General features: G+C 40.3%; 1 protein-coding gene across 1 annotated transcript in view; it reads right to left on the reverse strand.

The window, feature by feature from the left end:
- LOC6047667 overlaps positions 1-17,493 on the reverse strand; it is a 48,758-nt gene extending 31,265 nt beyond the window's left edge. Inside the window, exons 1-2 of the mRNA XM_038256164.1 lie at positions 17,044-17,493; positions 11,053-16,978 (exon numbers count right to left, since the gene is read on the reverse strand). Coding sequence (XP_038112092.1) covers positions 11,053-16,424 — 5,372 coding nt within the window. The 5' untranslated portion in view covers positions 16,425-16,978; positions 17,044-17,493. The remainder of the gene's footprint in view (positions 1-11,052; positions 16,979-17,043) is intronic.
- Positions 17,494-17,840: the final 347 nt, after the last annotated feature.

The following is a 17,840-nucleotide window of genomic DNA, read 5'->3' on the forward strand; positions in this document are numbered from 1 at the left end:
ATATTGGAAATGCAATTTGTTTCGGAATTATTCGAAATTAAGTGTGGAATATGGAATACAATCTGTATTAAAATTTAAAGATTTTGAATGTTTAGAATTTCTAAATCTAAAATTCAATTATATTAAAATTTTAGATTTTGGTTTTTTGAGCTTATATTTTTGAAGTTAAATTTCATTTATTAGATTTTTAAATTTTGTTTATATTGGTTTATAATTTTCTATTTCATTTATATTAGTCGAAATTATTGTAGTGTCTTTCTGATTTGCAAAAATAATTTTTGGTGACACTTTTCTTGATGTCTCTTTAGGTATTTTTAAAAGGATTTTTGCTATCATTCCTTCAAACATAAAACGAGTTTAATTTTTTTATCAAATACTTTCTTAATTAGGTTTTTCTTTGGAAATTATGTTTCTTGAATGTTTGTCGCGATTTTTTTTATATGGCGTGAATTTCGCGCGGATTGAGGTTTCGGTCAGCGCGGATTTGGCGCGGATTTTCTTTCGACTTTCCCGTAACAACCCTGCGATGTCCACTGGTTTCTTGATCCTGTAATAGTCTGAACACCACTGCATTCCCAACATACCCATTCACACTTAATTTCCATTTTTATTACCATGCCCGGACCTCGCACAACAAGACCAGGTTTTGTCTTTCAAAACACAAACCCTGCCTGGCTGTAGAGCCCACACACAGTTAGAACCACTTGGCGCAAGCATAATTGCTGATGCTTGCGTATAGCCTTTTTCGAACCATATTTCGGTTCATCGACAATTGGCCGGGACGCTGACTCCTGCTGAGCCAGCGCAAGGGTTCAACCCAGTACAAGCCAACTCCAGAAGTCTATACTGTAGCACGTAAGTGTCACCACTCAAATTACATGTGATGCAACAAATTTGACTAGTATAAATACCCGAGTTCAAATAAACAAAGAGGAGTCTTTTCGGCTGGAACATCAAGGCGACTTGTCTACTTTATTTCGAGCTCCGAGCTGGTTACTGCTCCTCGCAGTCTACCACACCTTGGATAGCTCTTAATGCAAAGAAAGTCCCTGCAGGTTTCCCCGCGGTTCTTACGCCTCGCACTGTCGAACGTTTGAGATATTACAATCCGGAACAGTCAGAACGGATTCCCGTTGGCCACTTGGCAACATCTAATTCTGATTTCAAGTAAATTCTGAATTTTAAAGGAATTTTAAAATTTCATTTATCAAAATATGTTTTTGAAAACATGATAAAAATTTCAAATGTTCTCTGGTTCCCTAATCCGGATTGTTAAAAGCGGGTTCCTGTTGGTCACCTGGCCACATTTCTGATTCTGATTTTGAATTAATTCTGATTTTTCTAAAAAACTTGAAAATTTTTTAATTAAAATATGCTTTTTTTTAATCAATAAACACTTCAAGTGACCACTGGTTCCCTGATCCGGAACTTTCAGAACGGGTTCCCGTTGGCTACTTGGAAATATTTTTAATTCTGATTTCAAATTAACTGTGATTTTTTTCCAAAAATTAAAAAAAAAAATCAGCAAAATAAATATATTTTTTTTAATTAATTAAAATTGTGACAAGTCAGAACAGGTTCTCGTTGGTCACCTGACAACATTTTCAATTCTGATTTCAAATAAATTTAGATTTTTCTAGAAATCTAGAAAATTTCATAATTAGAATATGCTTTATAAAATAAAAAAAAAGTCAAGTGAACACTGGTTCCCTGATCCAAATCATTCAGAACGGATTCCGTCGGCCACTTGCCTAATTCTGATTTCAAATATGTTCTGAATTTTTAAAGGAATATAAAAATTTTAAGATTATAAGTGGAATTTTTGAATGTCATTTATTGAAATATGCTTCATTAATATTAATAAAAAAATCAAGTGTCTTCTGTTTCCTGATCCGGATCAGTCTGAACGGGTTCCAGTTGACCACTTAGCAACATATTTAATTCTGATTTTAAATAAATTCTGAATTTTTACAGGAATTTTAAAATTTGATTAATCAAAATATGATTTTGAAAACCTGATAAAAATTTCAAATATTCACTTGTTCCCTAATCCGGATCAATTAAAACGGGTTACTGTTTGTCACCTGGCCACATTTCTGATTCTGATTTTGAATTAATTCTGATTTTTCTAGAAAACTAGAAAATTTCTTAATTAATATATGCTTTTTTCTAAATTAATAAACATTTCAAGTGACCACTGGTTCCCTGATCCGGAACATTCTGAACGGGTTCCCGTTGGCCATTTGGAAACATTTCTTATTCTGATTTCAAATAAACCACTATATTTTTTTAAATTAATAAAAATTGTGATCAGTCACTTGGCCACTTGGCAACATTTCTAATGCTGATTTCAAATAAATTTAGATTTTTCTAGAAATCTAAAAAAAATCTTAATGAAAATATGCTTTATAAAATAAACAAAAAAAAAGTAAAGTTTTTAAAATTAATTAAAAATTCAAGTTTCCTCTGGTAACATGATCCGAAACATTCAGAACGAGTTCCCGTAGGCCACTTGGCAATATTTCTAATTCTGATATCGAATATGTTCTTAATTTTTACAGGAATTTTTAAATTTAATTAATCTAAATATGTTTTTTGAAAACTTGTTAAAAACTTCAAATGTTCACTGGTTCCCTAATCCGGATTATTTAAAGCGGGTTCCTGGCCACATTTCTGATTCTGATTTTGAATAAATTCAGATTTTCTAGACAACTAGAAAATTTCCTTATTAAAATATGCTTTTTTAATTAATAAACATTTAAAAATAACCACTGGTTCCCAGAACCGGAACATTTAGAATGGGTTTCCGTTGGCCACTTGGCTATATGTTCAAATCTGATTTTAAATAAACTGTGATTTTTTCCAAAACTTTAAAAAAAATCAGTAAAATAAATATATATTTTTTAAATTAATAAAAATTGTGACCAGTCAGAACAGGTTCTCGTTGGCCACTTGACAACATTTTCAATTCTGATTTCAAATTAATTCAGATTTTCTAGAAATCTAGAAAATTCCTAATTAAAATATGCCAAGTGACCACTGGCTCCCTGATCCGGAACAGTCGGCCTCTTGGCAACATTTTTATTTCTTATTTTAAATACATTCAGATTTTTCCAGGGATTTAAAAATTTCATTAATTAAAATATGCAATTTTAAAATAAATTAAAAATTCAAGTTTCCTCTGGTAACATGATCCGAAACATTCAGAACGAGTTCCCGTAGGCCACTTGGCAATATTTCTAATTCTGATATCGAATATGTTCTTAATTTTTACAGGAATTTTTAAATTTAATTAATCTAAATATTTTTTGAAAACTTGATAAAAACTTCAAATGTTCACTGGTTCCCTAATCCAGAACATTTAAAACGGGTTCCTGTTGGTTACCTGGCCATATTTCTGATTCTGATTTTCTAGAAAACTAGAAAATTTCCTAATTAAATTATGCTATTTTAAATTAATACACATATCAAGTGACCATTGGTTCTCTGATCTGGAATATTCAGAACGAGTTCCCGTTGGCCACTTGGCCACATTTCTGATTCTGATTTCGGATTAATTCATATTTTTCCAGAAACCTTGAAAATTTCTTAATAAAAATCTGCCTTTAAAATTAAAAAATGTCAAGTGTCCACTGGTTCCATGATCCGGAACATTCAGAGCAGGTTCCCGTTGGCCACTTGGCCATGTTTTTGTGGTAATATGAATATGAAGTAGCAAAGAATGCTTCAACAACACTTTTATTTATATCTGTCTGACACATTGGAATTGTGAAAATATTGCTTAATTTTTCCGGAGTTTCCGGATCCGGATTGACCGGAACCGGTTCTCAATGGCCACCTTTTCAATTAAACACCTTCAAACATGCTGGGACCAACATTTTTTAGTTTGTATGGATTGTTTCATGCTATAGTGCGTTCACTTCGCATTAAGAGCAAAAACTTCAAATTTTGAAGTTTTTCACAGTTTTAGTCAATATTCCGGATTTCCTCCGGAACCGGTTACAGGAACCGGCCAATGGGACCAAATCTTGAGTTTTTCTAACAATTTACCGTCGAATGACACCGGAAGCGTCAAAAAGACCTAATTGATCAGAAGTTACAGAGAAAACAAAATTAAAAATATATTCCGACGGGGGGTGATTCATATGCAAAACTTCTGCATTGAATATCTCGAGTTAGGATAACAATAAAAATATGCGCCAGGTTGCATTTTGTTCAGGAAGCCGATCCCTAGAGGAGCATTTTTTTTCGTGCTGCCAAAAAATAAAAAAAATATTTTGTTACGCTGTGTAATGAATAAAATTGAAATAACACTGAAAGGTACCTACGTCCTTTTGTATCTATTTTGGATAGCATTACCCTCTAAATGTGAGGAAGGCACCTAGGTAACGTTTTTTTTAGTAGGTTTGGATTTGACGAATATTGGATGGTTTTGAACGTGCGTGTTAGTGCAGTAAATTCATTTCTTGTGTTATTTTGAAATATGCCGATACAGTCATCACGACCTAAGAAACTTTTTTGTTTTTTTTTCGCTGAAGCAAAATGAATCGAATTGTTTCTGAATAATGAGATTTATCATATTTCATTTGATGTTATAGCCTATTTATTTCAGTAGAATATGATCCATATGTGGCATTTTCCTAGAAATGAGGTAAAATTGAATTAAATTTAATTCAAAGCTGCAAAATTCTTTCTGAATAAAAAGCAAAAAAAAATCTCATTTGATCATCAAGAATGTCATGAGAAGCTCTCATGTTCAATTTATGACTTATAAATCGAATGCATTATTCAAACTCCATCAGTCCCAATCTCCCACACTCGCTTGTATGGAAATTTAATTAACTTTGACAAAGAACCAACCTCGTCGCAAGCGGAAGGTCAATCTGCGTTGACACATCTCCTACTCGGAACGAGAGATGCCGAACCCCAGGGGCAGAGAAACGCATGTCTTTACCCAACGTTCTGTATTTGATTTACAGACCATCGCCTTTTGGCAAGCTTCCCCTGCTCTCCGATCGGTTTAATCTCATCCCGCGTGCAATAATGCATTCCCACACGTTCGCTTCTTGGTTTGCCATCTTGTGCAAGATCCCGCAACTGGATAACGAAAAACCGGTTCTGTGACGAGAAATGTCTTGTCTTTCGCGCGACTCTTCTGGACAGTTGTAGACTGTAGGGCAGAATGATCCGAGATTGGCGCTGAACCGCCGTTACATCGAACTCGGGTAAAGTTTCGGGAAATTACATTCCCGTTAATTTACTCGAATGCACTTTTCCCCTATTAAGAGGTTTTGGTTTTGTTGGGTAATCTTATATTTTTATAGAAAAGCAACGTGAAAGTGCAGCTTTATGTGCAGTGAATGGTGCGCACAGAAAGCAACAACAAAAAAAGCTCAACCTTTACCGTAAGTTACACGACGGCGAGAAAGCCGTGGCTAAAACGAAAAACTTTCTTTTCAAACGCGAATAAATGGAGGCAAAAATGCATTCACTTTATAGAGACACTGAGACACTGAGTGCGAGTGTGGTTGTTTTGGTACGTACTGGCAAACACTTGCAGGGATGGTAATGCATCGTTCACTCTTGATGTTCGCGAGTTTTGGTTCGCTGAGATTTACATCGCTCTCTTTCTCTTTGATTGATTGAACTCTTGAAGACTATCTTTTCCACCACTGATCCAAAAGTGATCTTTTCCATCCCTGCCGTTTTTTTTCTGCTCTGCTCTTTTTGTTAATCGCGAATCTACCGGCTCTTCGCCATTTTGCGCGAGGTTTTGATGGTCTCGCAAAAAAGGCGACCATCGCCGGCCGAGGAGAAATACAAAGTCTGGAGGGCAGCCGGGTTGCGCTTTTGTCCGTTTGACCTGATTCCTCCGGCAGCAGCGGTAGTGGCGATGGTGGAGAGGTTGTACACTTCATTAGCACTATCTTTTTCGCACTGGTGAAGTGTTGGAGTGGAATGCGCGAATCTGCTTGGAAAATGGTGCGAATTTTACTTTTTTTTTTGGTGTTTTCATCTGAACATTGTTGAAGTATAGTACGAATTCTTCAGCTCAAGTGAAGTAATCAATCATTCTGGATGATTCAATTTGACACACTGATAAGATAACAGGATTCATTATCAAATCATTGACCCAATTGGCCGTGAAGGTTAGCTCAGAGTTGTGGGTTGGTTTCTGTATGTTTAAAATTTGCTCGCTTAACCAAAGGCTATAAACTCCGCTAAAATGACTTTAGAACTTAGGATTTATAAATCCAAGATGGTAGCCAATGGGGCGGAGATGTAATATTGAAAAAAAAATGCATTTTGTAATTTAGTAAGCAATCAACTATTAGATTTTTACTAAAATGGGGTCGCAGAACATGAATTTGATGTGGAAAACAAGAAAATTAACAAAATAAACGAAAATAAAAAAATATTAAATAAATTTTTGATTGTGATTCGTTTTCCCGAAGCATCCGAAGTCTCATATAAACCTTTGGATAATCGATGCTTCGTATAATCGAGTCTAGACTGTATGTAATGAATACTAACAAATTAATCATCATTAATAATTGTTTGTTTTTGAATGTTTTGACACTGAAACATGCTTCAAAATAATTGATAAAATTTTATTTCGAGTAGATTCTATCATTTTTTAATATGATCTAATACGTCAAAGGCTCACACAATTATACCAAGTTCGATAATCCAAAGGTTTTTATAAAACTTTGGATGATCGAATCACAAACATACATTATCTAGAGTTTTTTTATAGGTCTTATAAACATATGAAACACACTAGTTTATTAGACCTGCTTTTGAATAATTGAATTTGGGCTGTATTTGGTAACTCCATGCTCCAATCCGTTTCAATTTAAAATAATCAAGGCTGCTATGAATATTTTTTTTTAAGCCATTTATAAAAAAATATTCATAATTTTTTTCATTCAGGAACTTTTCCTTCAAATTTTGACAAAACCCTTTATAGAAACAAAATTTAGCTATGATAACATGATTTATATAAAATAAATAATGTTTGCATCTATAAACAAACCGTTTAAAAAAATTGTAAACATTCATGTGGAATATGTCATTTTTAGCACTTGTTCATAAATAATTTTATTTGTAACAAAAATATTAATACTTTGTCCTCCTCCGAAGTGTTAATTTATAATTATCAAAAAATCACAAAAAAACTTTTTTTTTCTCAAATACTTAAATTTCTTAAAATTTGCAATATGGGTATAAATGAAGTGAAGTTTTGTTTGTTTTTTACTCTGTTAGTGTGTTTTTTGAAAATACGAAAATTTTCACAAATTACCGTATTTTTCGAAAATACTCAAATTTTCAAAATATGCGTTATCAAACGAAGTGAAATTTTGCATGCTTCATACATAAATTTAAATTTTTTATGCTTCATATAAAATGTTGCTTCGTTTGATATCCATTATGCAAATTATGGAAATTAAAGTTTTTTTTTTTCAAAATATTACGAAATTTTGTTAAAATTTTAGTGATTTACAAAAACAAAAAAAAAGCGAAAATGTATTAAAAATTTCACCTTAATTGATACCAAAATTACAAATTATAAAAATTTTAGTACTTTTGTAAAAAATGGTATTTTGTGAACAATTTTGAGTATTTAGCATTTCCATATGGGACCATCCATAAACCACGTGGACACTTTTTTGGGAATCTGTAACCCCCCCCCCCCCCCTTCGTGGACAATCGTCCATACAAAAAAATCTTTTTTGTATGGATCGTGGACAATCGCTATACCCCCCCCCCCCTAAAGTGTCCACGTGGTTTATGGATGGTCCCTATGAAAGTTAAAGAAAAAAAAACGCTTCAATTTAGCTCAAAATCATCACGTTGACTTACGCTGGGTGGTCAAAAAAAATAGCAATTTTCGTCGATTTTCACAAACACCACTTTTTTTCAAAAAAAATCATAACTTTGCTCCATTTTAACCGATTCCAGCAGTCTTGGGCGCAAATGAAAGATGTTAAGTTTGACTTCCAAGAAAAAGTAATTGTGAGTCTCAAAAGTCTAGGCTTACATTTGAAAAAGTTCTATGAAAATTTCAAATGCCGTTTTGACGGTGTCTGGACCAAAGAGGCCTATATCTGAAAATATTTTTCACGGATTCCTCGGACAATTTTACATAATATATCAAAAAATGGGCGAGGTTCATCAACAGGATTCCAAAATATGATTTTTATGAAAATAAAGTCTGGGTTTTTCGACAAGCCGCGCGCAAAAACAAGAAAATGACGAAATCGAAAAAAAACTACTTAAAAAATTTGAGCCAAATCGAAGCACTTCTATTTTTTCTTTAATTTTCATATGGAACTGGTGTTTTCATCATTATTTTCAAAAAATACTCTTAGTGGACCATGATACGGTTTAATTAAGTCGATTTTAGAAAGATTTTAAAAATTAGTTAATCGTTAATAATTGTGATATTTATGTTTTAAAATTTAATTTTTATCAGATAATTTTTAGAAACAAGTCTTTGGTAAATTGGTTTTATTTCAGTGTTTTGTGGATGTGTAGTATCTTGTAAGAATATTAAAAATCAATCTAATTATTGATTCACTACCAGTTCCAAACACTTCACAGAAACTAGTACGGTTTTGTGGGAAATTGAAAACATTTTTAAAATAATCAAAACTACCTTAGGTTTTCTTTTATAAAGTTGAAGGAACCCATGTATGAAAAACAAATTAAAAACTTTGTGCAACTGAATATCATGATCTTTGAATGTCTTGAAAATCTCTTTATTCATCATAACCATATAAAATGTCATCTAAAGAATAACAAGGCTGATGCAAATGTTTTCCAAAGTTTTTGTCTCAAAAACGTTTAAAAACATGTGTACTAGCCTAAACAGAACATTATTAGCTACAGAAAATGTTCGATTGTTTAAAATTCAATCATAGATGTAACTCAATTCCTATAAGAATCTTTTGATTAGTTTTTTTTTATTAAGAATCTTAATATTTTTCATATTATACGTATGCCAGAAAGCCATGACAATTTTTGAGAACAAGCTTAAAAGTAATGTATATTTGCTTATACGGCTCATTTAAAGGTCGTTTACATTTTGAAGTAATGGTCATAAAATTAAAAAAAAAAAATCCGTTGAAAATTATTTCTTTAAAATATTTTATGGTGAAAATACAATAGTACCTTGTCAAAAACTTTCTGTTGCGTCAGCCAGTCTTTCTTAATAAGTTCTTTACATTTTGCAGTTAGCACCGTCGACAGCTGGTGCTGACCGGCATTATTATTTTTTCGCCCCAAAATTCTGGCACCGCTGCGCTGTCAGAGGCAAGCCACCCAAATGTGTCTCGTCACTTTCGACGTCATTCCAAATCCAACCGTTTTGAAGAGAAGTTGCGCTGAAATAAAAGGAAGATTTTAGTTAGTTGTTTCACTAAATAAAGTGCGTTTTTTACTTACCTTCGCGTGTTTTACCTACCTGCTGCACCTGCTGCTCCTGTTGCACCTGCTGCACCTGCTGCTCCCGTTGCACTTGCTGCACCTGCTGCTCCCGTTGCACCTGCTGCTCCCGCTGCACCTGCTGCTGCTGCTGCGCCTGCTGGACGACCTGCTTCCGCCCCGTTGCTCCCATCTGATCCTCCCGCAGAAAACACAACGTAGGGTCCCGGTTGGTGAGTTGCCACTCCACTTTCTTTTGCGTACAAAAAAATGTGATATGTTCCAAAGATAATGTGTCGTAAATTTATGATTACTTAATAAAAACGAATTTCGGGAATTTTAAAAGTGCATAGTTCATTATAATTTGGGATGATAAAGTGTTATCTGCAATTAATTCTAGGAAGCGAGAAGCTTCCAAAGTGCAATGAATGCAACTCAACTTCCCCAAAATTTCCCCGTCCAAAAGTCAATTCAATAGCACCTCTCGAACAAGCGCAGACAGTCAGTGGAAGAAGAGATGAATTCGCGCTTCGCTGAAAAAGCTGGACGGAAAACAAAAATGTTGTAAATGAAATCGGTGATTCTGTTTGCTTTTGTTTATTTTTGTTGAATGCAATTTTATTGCGACTTCAGCGCAATTCGTGGGGCTTCGCCGTTTTTTAGATTTCTTTTTTGAATGTTTTTATTTTGCATTTATTGCCCAAGAATATTGCCGTTGAACTGTGCTGAGCGCTACTGTTTTTGCTCTGTTTATTTAATTTTTTTGCGGGCATTGTTTTACATTGGTCGCAAAATTGTCTTATTTCAAAATGCCTTTTTCCAGAATTGTAGGTTGATAAATATTAAACAATCTGAGAATTTCTTTAAAATAATTTGTTCAATTCCATTGAGATGGCCTGACGGCTGTAGTCGATTGCAATGATTTTAATTGAAATTATTTCGATTGAAATAAGCTTATTCTTCGTCTATCGAACCGGTAACGAATCCCATTTTCCATCAATCTCAAAAGTGTTTCGAAACGAAACCGGGGTAAACCACCCTAATTTGGCATTAGTTCCTTTTTTCGATTTTCTTTGCTACATTTTCTACTAAGATTACTGTTAGGTCCAAAAAAGGTACCAATAGTCCCAAAATAGGAGCACTCACTTTACTGCACACAGAACGAGCTGCCATTGAGTGACGTGACTCTCGAGACTCGGTGTCTGTGAGTGTGAGTGTTTGTGCTCTTGCAACGACCAAGATGGAATCGTCCCCGAGCAGAGAACAAAGAGTTTTGTGTGGGAAAGCGTTCGCGGCATAAAACGAAAAAAAACGAATGAAGGAAAATCATACACTCGAAACAGAATAATAGTAATGAAATAAAAAAAGAAAAAATACGTGAAGGAAACGAAAATATCATTATTTTCACTCAATCAAGCATATTAAACACATACACAGAGGTGAGAGCGCCTTGTGTATCTACACTCTTAGTACATACTTTTTGGAATTTGGGGTGAGTTTGATTGGTACCTAAGTTGATATTTTTCAGAGAGAATGATTTTTTTGGAAGAAGTTTTTGCCAAGATGGTGGTAAATCAATTCATCAACCACAAGACCATCATCAAGAATGTCAAAACTCTCACTCACCTTCCGAACAGCGGATGCCACAGCGGTGAGCTCAAATCCGTCGAATCGTCCAGACCGCTGGTTGTGCTGCCGACTTCGCCGGGCAGCTCGTCGGTGTTGAGCAACCGACGCTGAATGGCGGCCGGATCAAGCAGATGCAGACCAGGCTTAACTTTGAGCTTAGCCTGTGGTTGTTGTTGTTGCTGCTGCTGCTGATGTTGTTGTAGCAATTGTTGCTGCTGTTGCTGCTGAAGCAGTTGTTGTTGTTGCTGCTGCTGCTGCTGTTGTTGTAGGAATATTTGCTGCTGCAACGTATCGTGCTGTCCGGTGGAATATATGTCCATACCGGGCAGGGCCATCAGGTTGGCGAGTTTGCTGTTGGTGGACTGTTTTTGAAGCTGTTGTTGCTTTTCTGGCTGGAGCAGATTCATCAGGGATTTGCAGGTAACGCGTGGTTTTTGCTCCTGCTCCTGATGAAGTTGTTGCAGCTGTTCCCGGGTAAGGTGGTGCTCCTTTTGGAGCTTACGAGCCAGCTGTTGCTGTTGCTCGTGGAAATCTTGGAAGGACGTTGGAAGGTTCAAGAACGGGTTGTTGGCGAACATGGAGTTGGCTGCGGCGGCGGCGGTCTGTTTGCTCTTTTGGGCAGCCGACAGTTGTTGGGAACGAGCCTGCTGTCGCATTTGCGCACTGGCCGCGGCGGCCTGGCTCATCATGTTTGGCATGGTTTTGAACCCGGTGGGGCTGAACTGCTGCTGCAGTGACGACGATGGAGATTGCAACGATGAGGTTCGACTGTTGTTGAAGCGATTATTTGGCATCGATGGGGTCATAAACTGAGGAATCGAGAGTGAGTTCATCTGGTTCATAACGGAGGAGGTGGACTTTTTGGGCTGTTGACCTTGCTGTTGCTGGAACATGCTGGCAGCGGCAGCTACGGCCGCAACCGAACGCTGCTGTTCCAGTGTCTTTGGTGGAATGATGGGTTTGCGGTCAACGTGTACTGATGCCGCGGCCACAGCTGCCTTCTTTTGCGCTTCCTGTTTACGCTGCAAACTGGCAGTGTTGACCTGGTTTAGGGCGTCCTGCCACATGGCAAATTCCAGCTGGCGCTTGTAGTCCATTGCGTTGGATCCAAGTCCGCACAGGTCCTGCAACCTTGGGCCCATAAACGGTATCATGTCCGCGAGACTAGAGTTGGAACTCGGAATGTTCATCATGGCCTTGAGGAGCTCCGGACCAAGCTGTCCCATTTGACCCAGATATGGAAGCCACAACATCTGGTTGAAGGCCGCAGCCGTTGCCGCGTCGATGTCACCTGCCAAACCGGATGCAAGCAGCGAACTCATCATTGGGTTCTGCTTGGCCGCTTGAGCCGTGAGCGTTTGTTTAAGCGTCTCCAGTGGACTGAGTATCTTCTTGCTGGGATCATTCTTCGACTTCAACTTTAGCAACTCGTCCTGCGTTTCGAGAATCTTTTCCAGCTGTGACAGCGAAATCACCAGTATGTCTGGATCTTGCAGGATGTTGGGGAATGCAAACGCTTCAGGTAACCGCAGTTCGGGCCGGGTGGTCAACAGTAGTGGAATCTCTCGTGCTGGTGACGCTAGCACTGCGTTGAGACGATCCTTTGGCACAAGTAGAGGATCAGGTACCTTCCATGCTGGATTACTAACCAGCAGTCGTAGCTGCGTGAGCGGATCTGGATCATTTCCAGAGGTAAGCATCTCCACCAGCCGGGTTGGATCGGCCATATTGGAGCTGCCCGAGGACGAACCTCCACTATTACCACCACTAACACTTGCACTAGGTCCAGCCGTGCTGCTGTTGTTTTCAACCATTGTACTTGCACTGGACCCACTGTTGGTGGTGGTTTTATTCTCCGGATCTGTTTTGATCCGCTTAGTTTTGGGCTCATCTTCGGAGGTGGACTGTCGCTTGGCTTCTTCCGAGCAACTCACGGTGGGACTAGCAGATTTTCGACACTTGCCCAGATCTAGCGGTTCCTTCTGTTGCGTTCGAGGTTTCGACGCCGTCGCAGAAGCTTGCGTGATGAGTGATTCAATGACAGCGTTGGAAATGGACTTTGGCTGCAGGAAAATGTCCGGAGACGGTGGGACCGCAGGCAGGCCGCTAGGCTGCGGCGACTGAATGGCATCGGAACTGTGGGAAATCGGTCGTGGCGACGGCGAAAGCGTCACTATGGAATCGGTACCCTTTTCGCTGCGCTTTCGGCAGCTGAGATCCTTAGGTAGCTCTTCCTGGCAGGAATCGGGCGAAATCACAATCGGAGTATCGTCGGACTCTTTGTTGGCTTTTTCTGCACTGTTAAAGTACGAGTTTGCATGCTCGCTGCTGTCGGTGAGATCTTTGATGGTGATGGACAGCTCGTCGAGCGTTGGGTTTTGCGAGGAGAACGGATTTGGCAGGTTGTCATCCATCTGCAGGGAATGGTGTGTGGTGTCGAACAGGTCACCAGTTAGTCCTTCGATTTCACCAGCTTCGTTAAACGATAAACACTTCGGGGAGGTGCTCAAAGATTCACCAAGACGCGAGATGATGTCCGCAACAGGTTCGGGCTCTAGCAGCACATCATCGTCATCATTGTAATCGTCTGATATGGAATAGATAGTGTTTTTGAGATCATCCGTTCCCGAGATATGATTGTCTTCACACCGTTGCTCCACCAACGAATCGAGCAATTCGGCACCAGTCATTGTATTTTCACCACAGTTGGCATGTAACAAATCTTCCGGATTGGCGGACTGTATTTCACGAATGCCCTCGATCAATTCACTGCAATCGTTAAACTCACTCAGATGATGATGCTTCGGATCATCATCCTCTAGCTCACTGTCACTACTGATGGTGATGTGCGGTTGCACTTCCGCGTTCTGGATGCAATCCGATTCCGTCTTACAATTTTCGTATACTGCGCTATCCAGGCACATATTTTCATTTCGTCCTTTTGTTTGCTGGCGCTGGTGCTGCTGCTGTACTGGTTCCGACTCCAGAACGCACACTTCGTCTCCATCGTCGTCAATCTCATGCACACTCGGTGCATCGGAAGTTGTTGATGTGTGCATCGGTTCGCTACCACCTTGTTCCCCAACTTCTTTCGCACACATACTAGTGCCGTTCGAGATAGTGGAGCCATTGGTAGCGGAGGCGGAGACGGATGAAGCTGCAGATGCTGCACTGGCATCAGCATCGGCAGTCGCCCCGATAGTGCTGGCATTGGTTGTGGTCGTGGAGCTCCTGGCGGCAGCGGCCGCTGCAGCCGCTGCTACCGCCGCAACCGCTTGCAGGGACTCCAAGTGGAAGGAGATTGTTTTCTCAATGCACTCGTTCGCGTGGTTTTCCTGATGATTAAACCCAAGTTCATTTAATGCAATCAAATTATTGAGCGCCGCTGTTGTTGTGTGCTGGTCGACGACGGTGCCCCCGACATGCGCACTAGCGCGAACTCGCTGAAGTTCCTGCACCGAGATGATGGTTGATGGTATCTGTGACTCGATGTTATCCAGCTCCTCCGGCCAGCCGCCCCCACCGTTGGCCGTGTTCGCTCCACCATGGTGTAGTATTTCCTGGGGCTCCTCTTCTGGTTGTATCAGCACGACGTCGTTGTCACTGCCATCGTCCTTATTGCTATCTGTGTTACTAGTGGCGTTAATACTATTGGTACTGATTTCTTCTAGGCTCGAGGCAATATTTATGCTACTACTGTTTGTATTACATTCACTATGACTACTGATATTGTTGCTATCAACGGTTAGATTATTTTGATTGCTAATATCATCAACATTAACATCCGATTGGCTCAAATCCTTCAGGTTCGCACTAGTATCCTGATCCTCCGACTGTGTTATGTCGATAACATCATCGTCGTCGTCGTCGACTTCCATATGCTCACCATTCAACGTGGTGTGCTGCTCTCCAGCAGCAACCTTCTTTGCTTCTTCTTCGACATCAACCACTTCGTCTTCCTCATCGTCGACCACTTCCAAACAGATTCCGCTTTCCTGCAGCGCTTCCTGTTCCGCTTTGTGTTCCTTTCGCTTTTTCTCCTTTTTGTGCTTCTTCTTCTTTTTGTGTGATTTTTTGTACTTTGGTAAAAGTGCTCCCGCGAGGGAAGCAGCCCGGGACGGTGGTCTTCCCACTTTGATTTCCGGCTTGGGGAGCAACGAAAACACCACCGACGAGCTGGCGTCCGTCCGCGGGAAGGACCGCCATAATCCGTTGGGGGTTTTCTTGATTCGTATACGGTTGCGCTTGTCGTAGTCCTCGCAGCGGACTTCGACGATCCGGGTATCTTCCTGTTTCACAAACAGGAAGATCGGATTCAAATGAGGAACTGAGTCTCCTTCGGAGGGGGTGCTTGGGGCTGGTTGTTTGGGCGTTTTGGCTGCTTTGCTGAGGCTGACGGGGTTAGGTTTAACGTTGGATCTGCTTCTGGTTGGAGTGTTTCTGGTAGATTTGGCCGCAGCTGCAGCCACTACAGCCACCGGGTTCTTTTTCTTAGAATTTGTTGTTGTTGTTTTGGTTTTGCTTCGACATCGTGCCTTGAAGTAAAACTCCGGTATGCACATCGTGTCGATGATCCGATCGGTGAACTGTCTCCGCCGACTGGACTTGCGATGTGTTTCGATCGTTTCGTCCGATCGGAGATGCGTATCGATCGGTTCCTGCTTGATGTTGCATTGGGGGGCATTGTTGTTTTCCGAGGGTTCAATTTTGACTTTTTTGACATTGGGTGTTGCATCGGTTAACATCGCCGACGACGTACGGGTTGTTGTTGCACTGCAACTTCTGGCCGATGACGTCCTTGCCGTGGTGGTGTTGGTGTTGGTGGTAGCAGTGACACTTGTCGTGCTACCACTTTGCACCGTTGTCAGCGGAGTCGTGTTGCGCCGCCGTAGTATCAACTTTGTCGCCTTGACGTCATCGTTTTCCCCTGCAACAATATTGTAGTGCTGTCTCTTTCCGGCGGTGCGACGTTTTTTATCACCACCGTTCGCGATGTCACCGCTATCGTTTTTTGTATTTTTCTTGTTATTGTCCTGCTGCTGGAGGTCTTCACCCCGAGCTTTCTTATCGGAATTGTTTTGGGGCCAAGCAACGGCTTTCAGCCTAATTACGGGCTCCAAGTCAAAGTTGCTTAGGACTTGGGGCTGCTTGTTGAGATTTTTGTTGACTTTCTTAAGACTGTTGTTGTTGATGTTGTTCTTGCGCGTAGTTGCGCTCTTCTTGCTGGGCTTTTCCTGCTTGATGGACACCAGCGCTGGAAGTTGCTCCTGTTGGAGCAAAGACCGGGTAGCGGGAGATCTTGACCGCGACTCGGACGTGCCTTTTAATCCGAGCGGTCTCCATTTTACGCCGACTGCTGCTGCACTCATATCCAGTGCATTTCCTACACTTGGGGCTATTTCACTCTGGGCACATTAGAAATATAATTGCTTCTTCACACTCAACGGTGCCAGCACTCTTCACCATGCTCTAGACACAATTTCGACCATTTTTCTTCCTTAGGTTCGAGCCAGACGATTTCTTTGGCTTCTCACATTCTCACCAACACTGGCCACTTGGCCACTGTGCACATTCCTTCGGTTTCACGGGGGACACGTGAAGATTCACTGCTCGTTTAATTTGCTTCTCTCACTACCGTGCTCACGATATAATCTCCTTCGTGGAAATAATCAATAAAACTCGCCTTTTTTTCTTTATTTTTATTTGATCAAAAGCGGCGAGCTGTCAAAATCTTATTCGATTTTTTTTCCTTCACGTATAAACATTCGCGACGTCGAACGCACGCATACACATGCGCTCAGCTTTGATGGACACCTCTCTTTGCACTGACACACCCACACTAGCACACTCTGCTGGTTGTGCAAACGTGCCCAAATACTGCAGCTGTGTGCGTGTGATGGAATGAAGAAGTGAACGAGAAACACTACAGAAGGCGAGAGAAAACTACCATATAATAAAAATATAGCTAAATTATGAATTTTTCCTCACGTTCAAGCACTCCCGTAATCCATTTTCTTTTTTTGCTGCGCTCGGTTGCGCGATCTGTCAAACGAGCTGTCAGTACCAGCCAGTGGTGGAATTTGACACTGTTTTTTTTCTCTCTTTCTTGCTGGATCTGTGCGTGTACTATCCCACAATGCGTAGTACTATCTATTGGTTAGTGGCTCTTCCTTCATCTTCTTCCTTCCTTCCTTAAAGATGGAGGAACCTTTCAGACAATACGCCACTCTGAAAACTAAGACGGGTTTAGTCAACCCCGCCGTCACGACACACCGACGACGACCGCCGGAGAATAGGTCACACACCGACGACGACGAAGACGAACTCCGCAATTGGGGCCCCCCCTTTATAAAACGTCGAAGAACCCACGCGAGAGTACTTTACATAACCATAAGTTAACTGTTTCATTGCCCGCACAACACTGAACGGCGAACGCGAAACGTCGTCGCGCCGAACATCGAACCACGAACCGATAGAAAGCGAAATTTTCTGAGAGCTGCTGCGATGAGTTTTTCGAAAATGCTTCACCACACGACGACCACGATACGTCGCGCGCGTGACGTCACGCGAACATCGCACGCGGGGTCTTTGTATCGCCGTGGCTGCACGTGCTGCTGCGGGTGTGTGCGTGTGTCGTGCGATGTGTGTGTGGTGCTATTTCGACGTTGTCGTCGTTTTTGTTTTGGTTTCTTACTGGGAATTACTGCGTGTATGGGAACTGTAGTACGGCCACCAGCGTACGGCCTGTGTAGTGGTGAGTTTGTTTGCCTAAAACGCCTATAAAT

This window comes from Culex quinquefasciatus, chromosome 2 (assembly GCF_015732765.1).
Source record: "Culex quinquefasciatus strain JHB chromosome 2, VPISU_Cqui_1.0_pri_paternal, whole genome shotgun sequence".
NCBI lineage: Eukaryota > Metazoa > Arthropoda > Insecta > Diptera > Culicidae > Culex > Culex quinquefasciatus.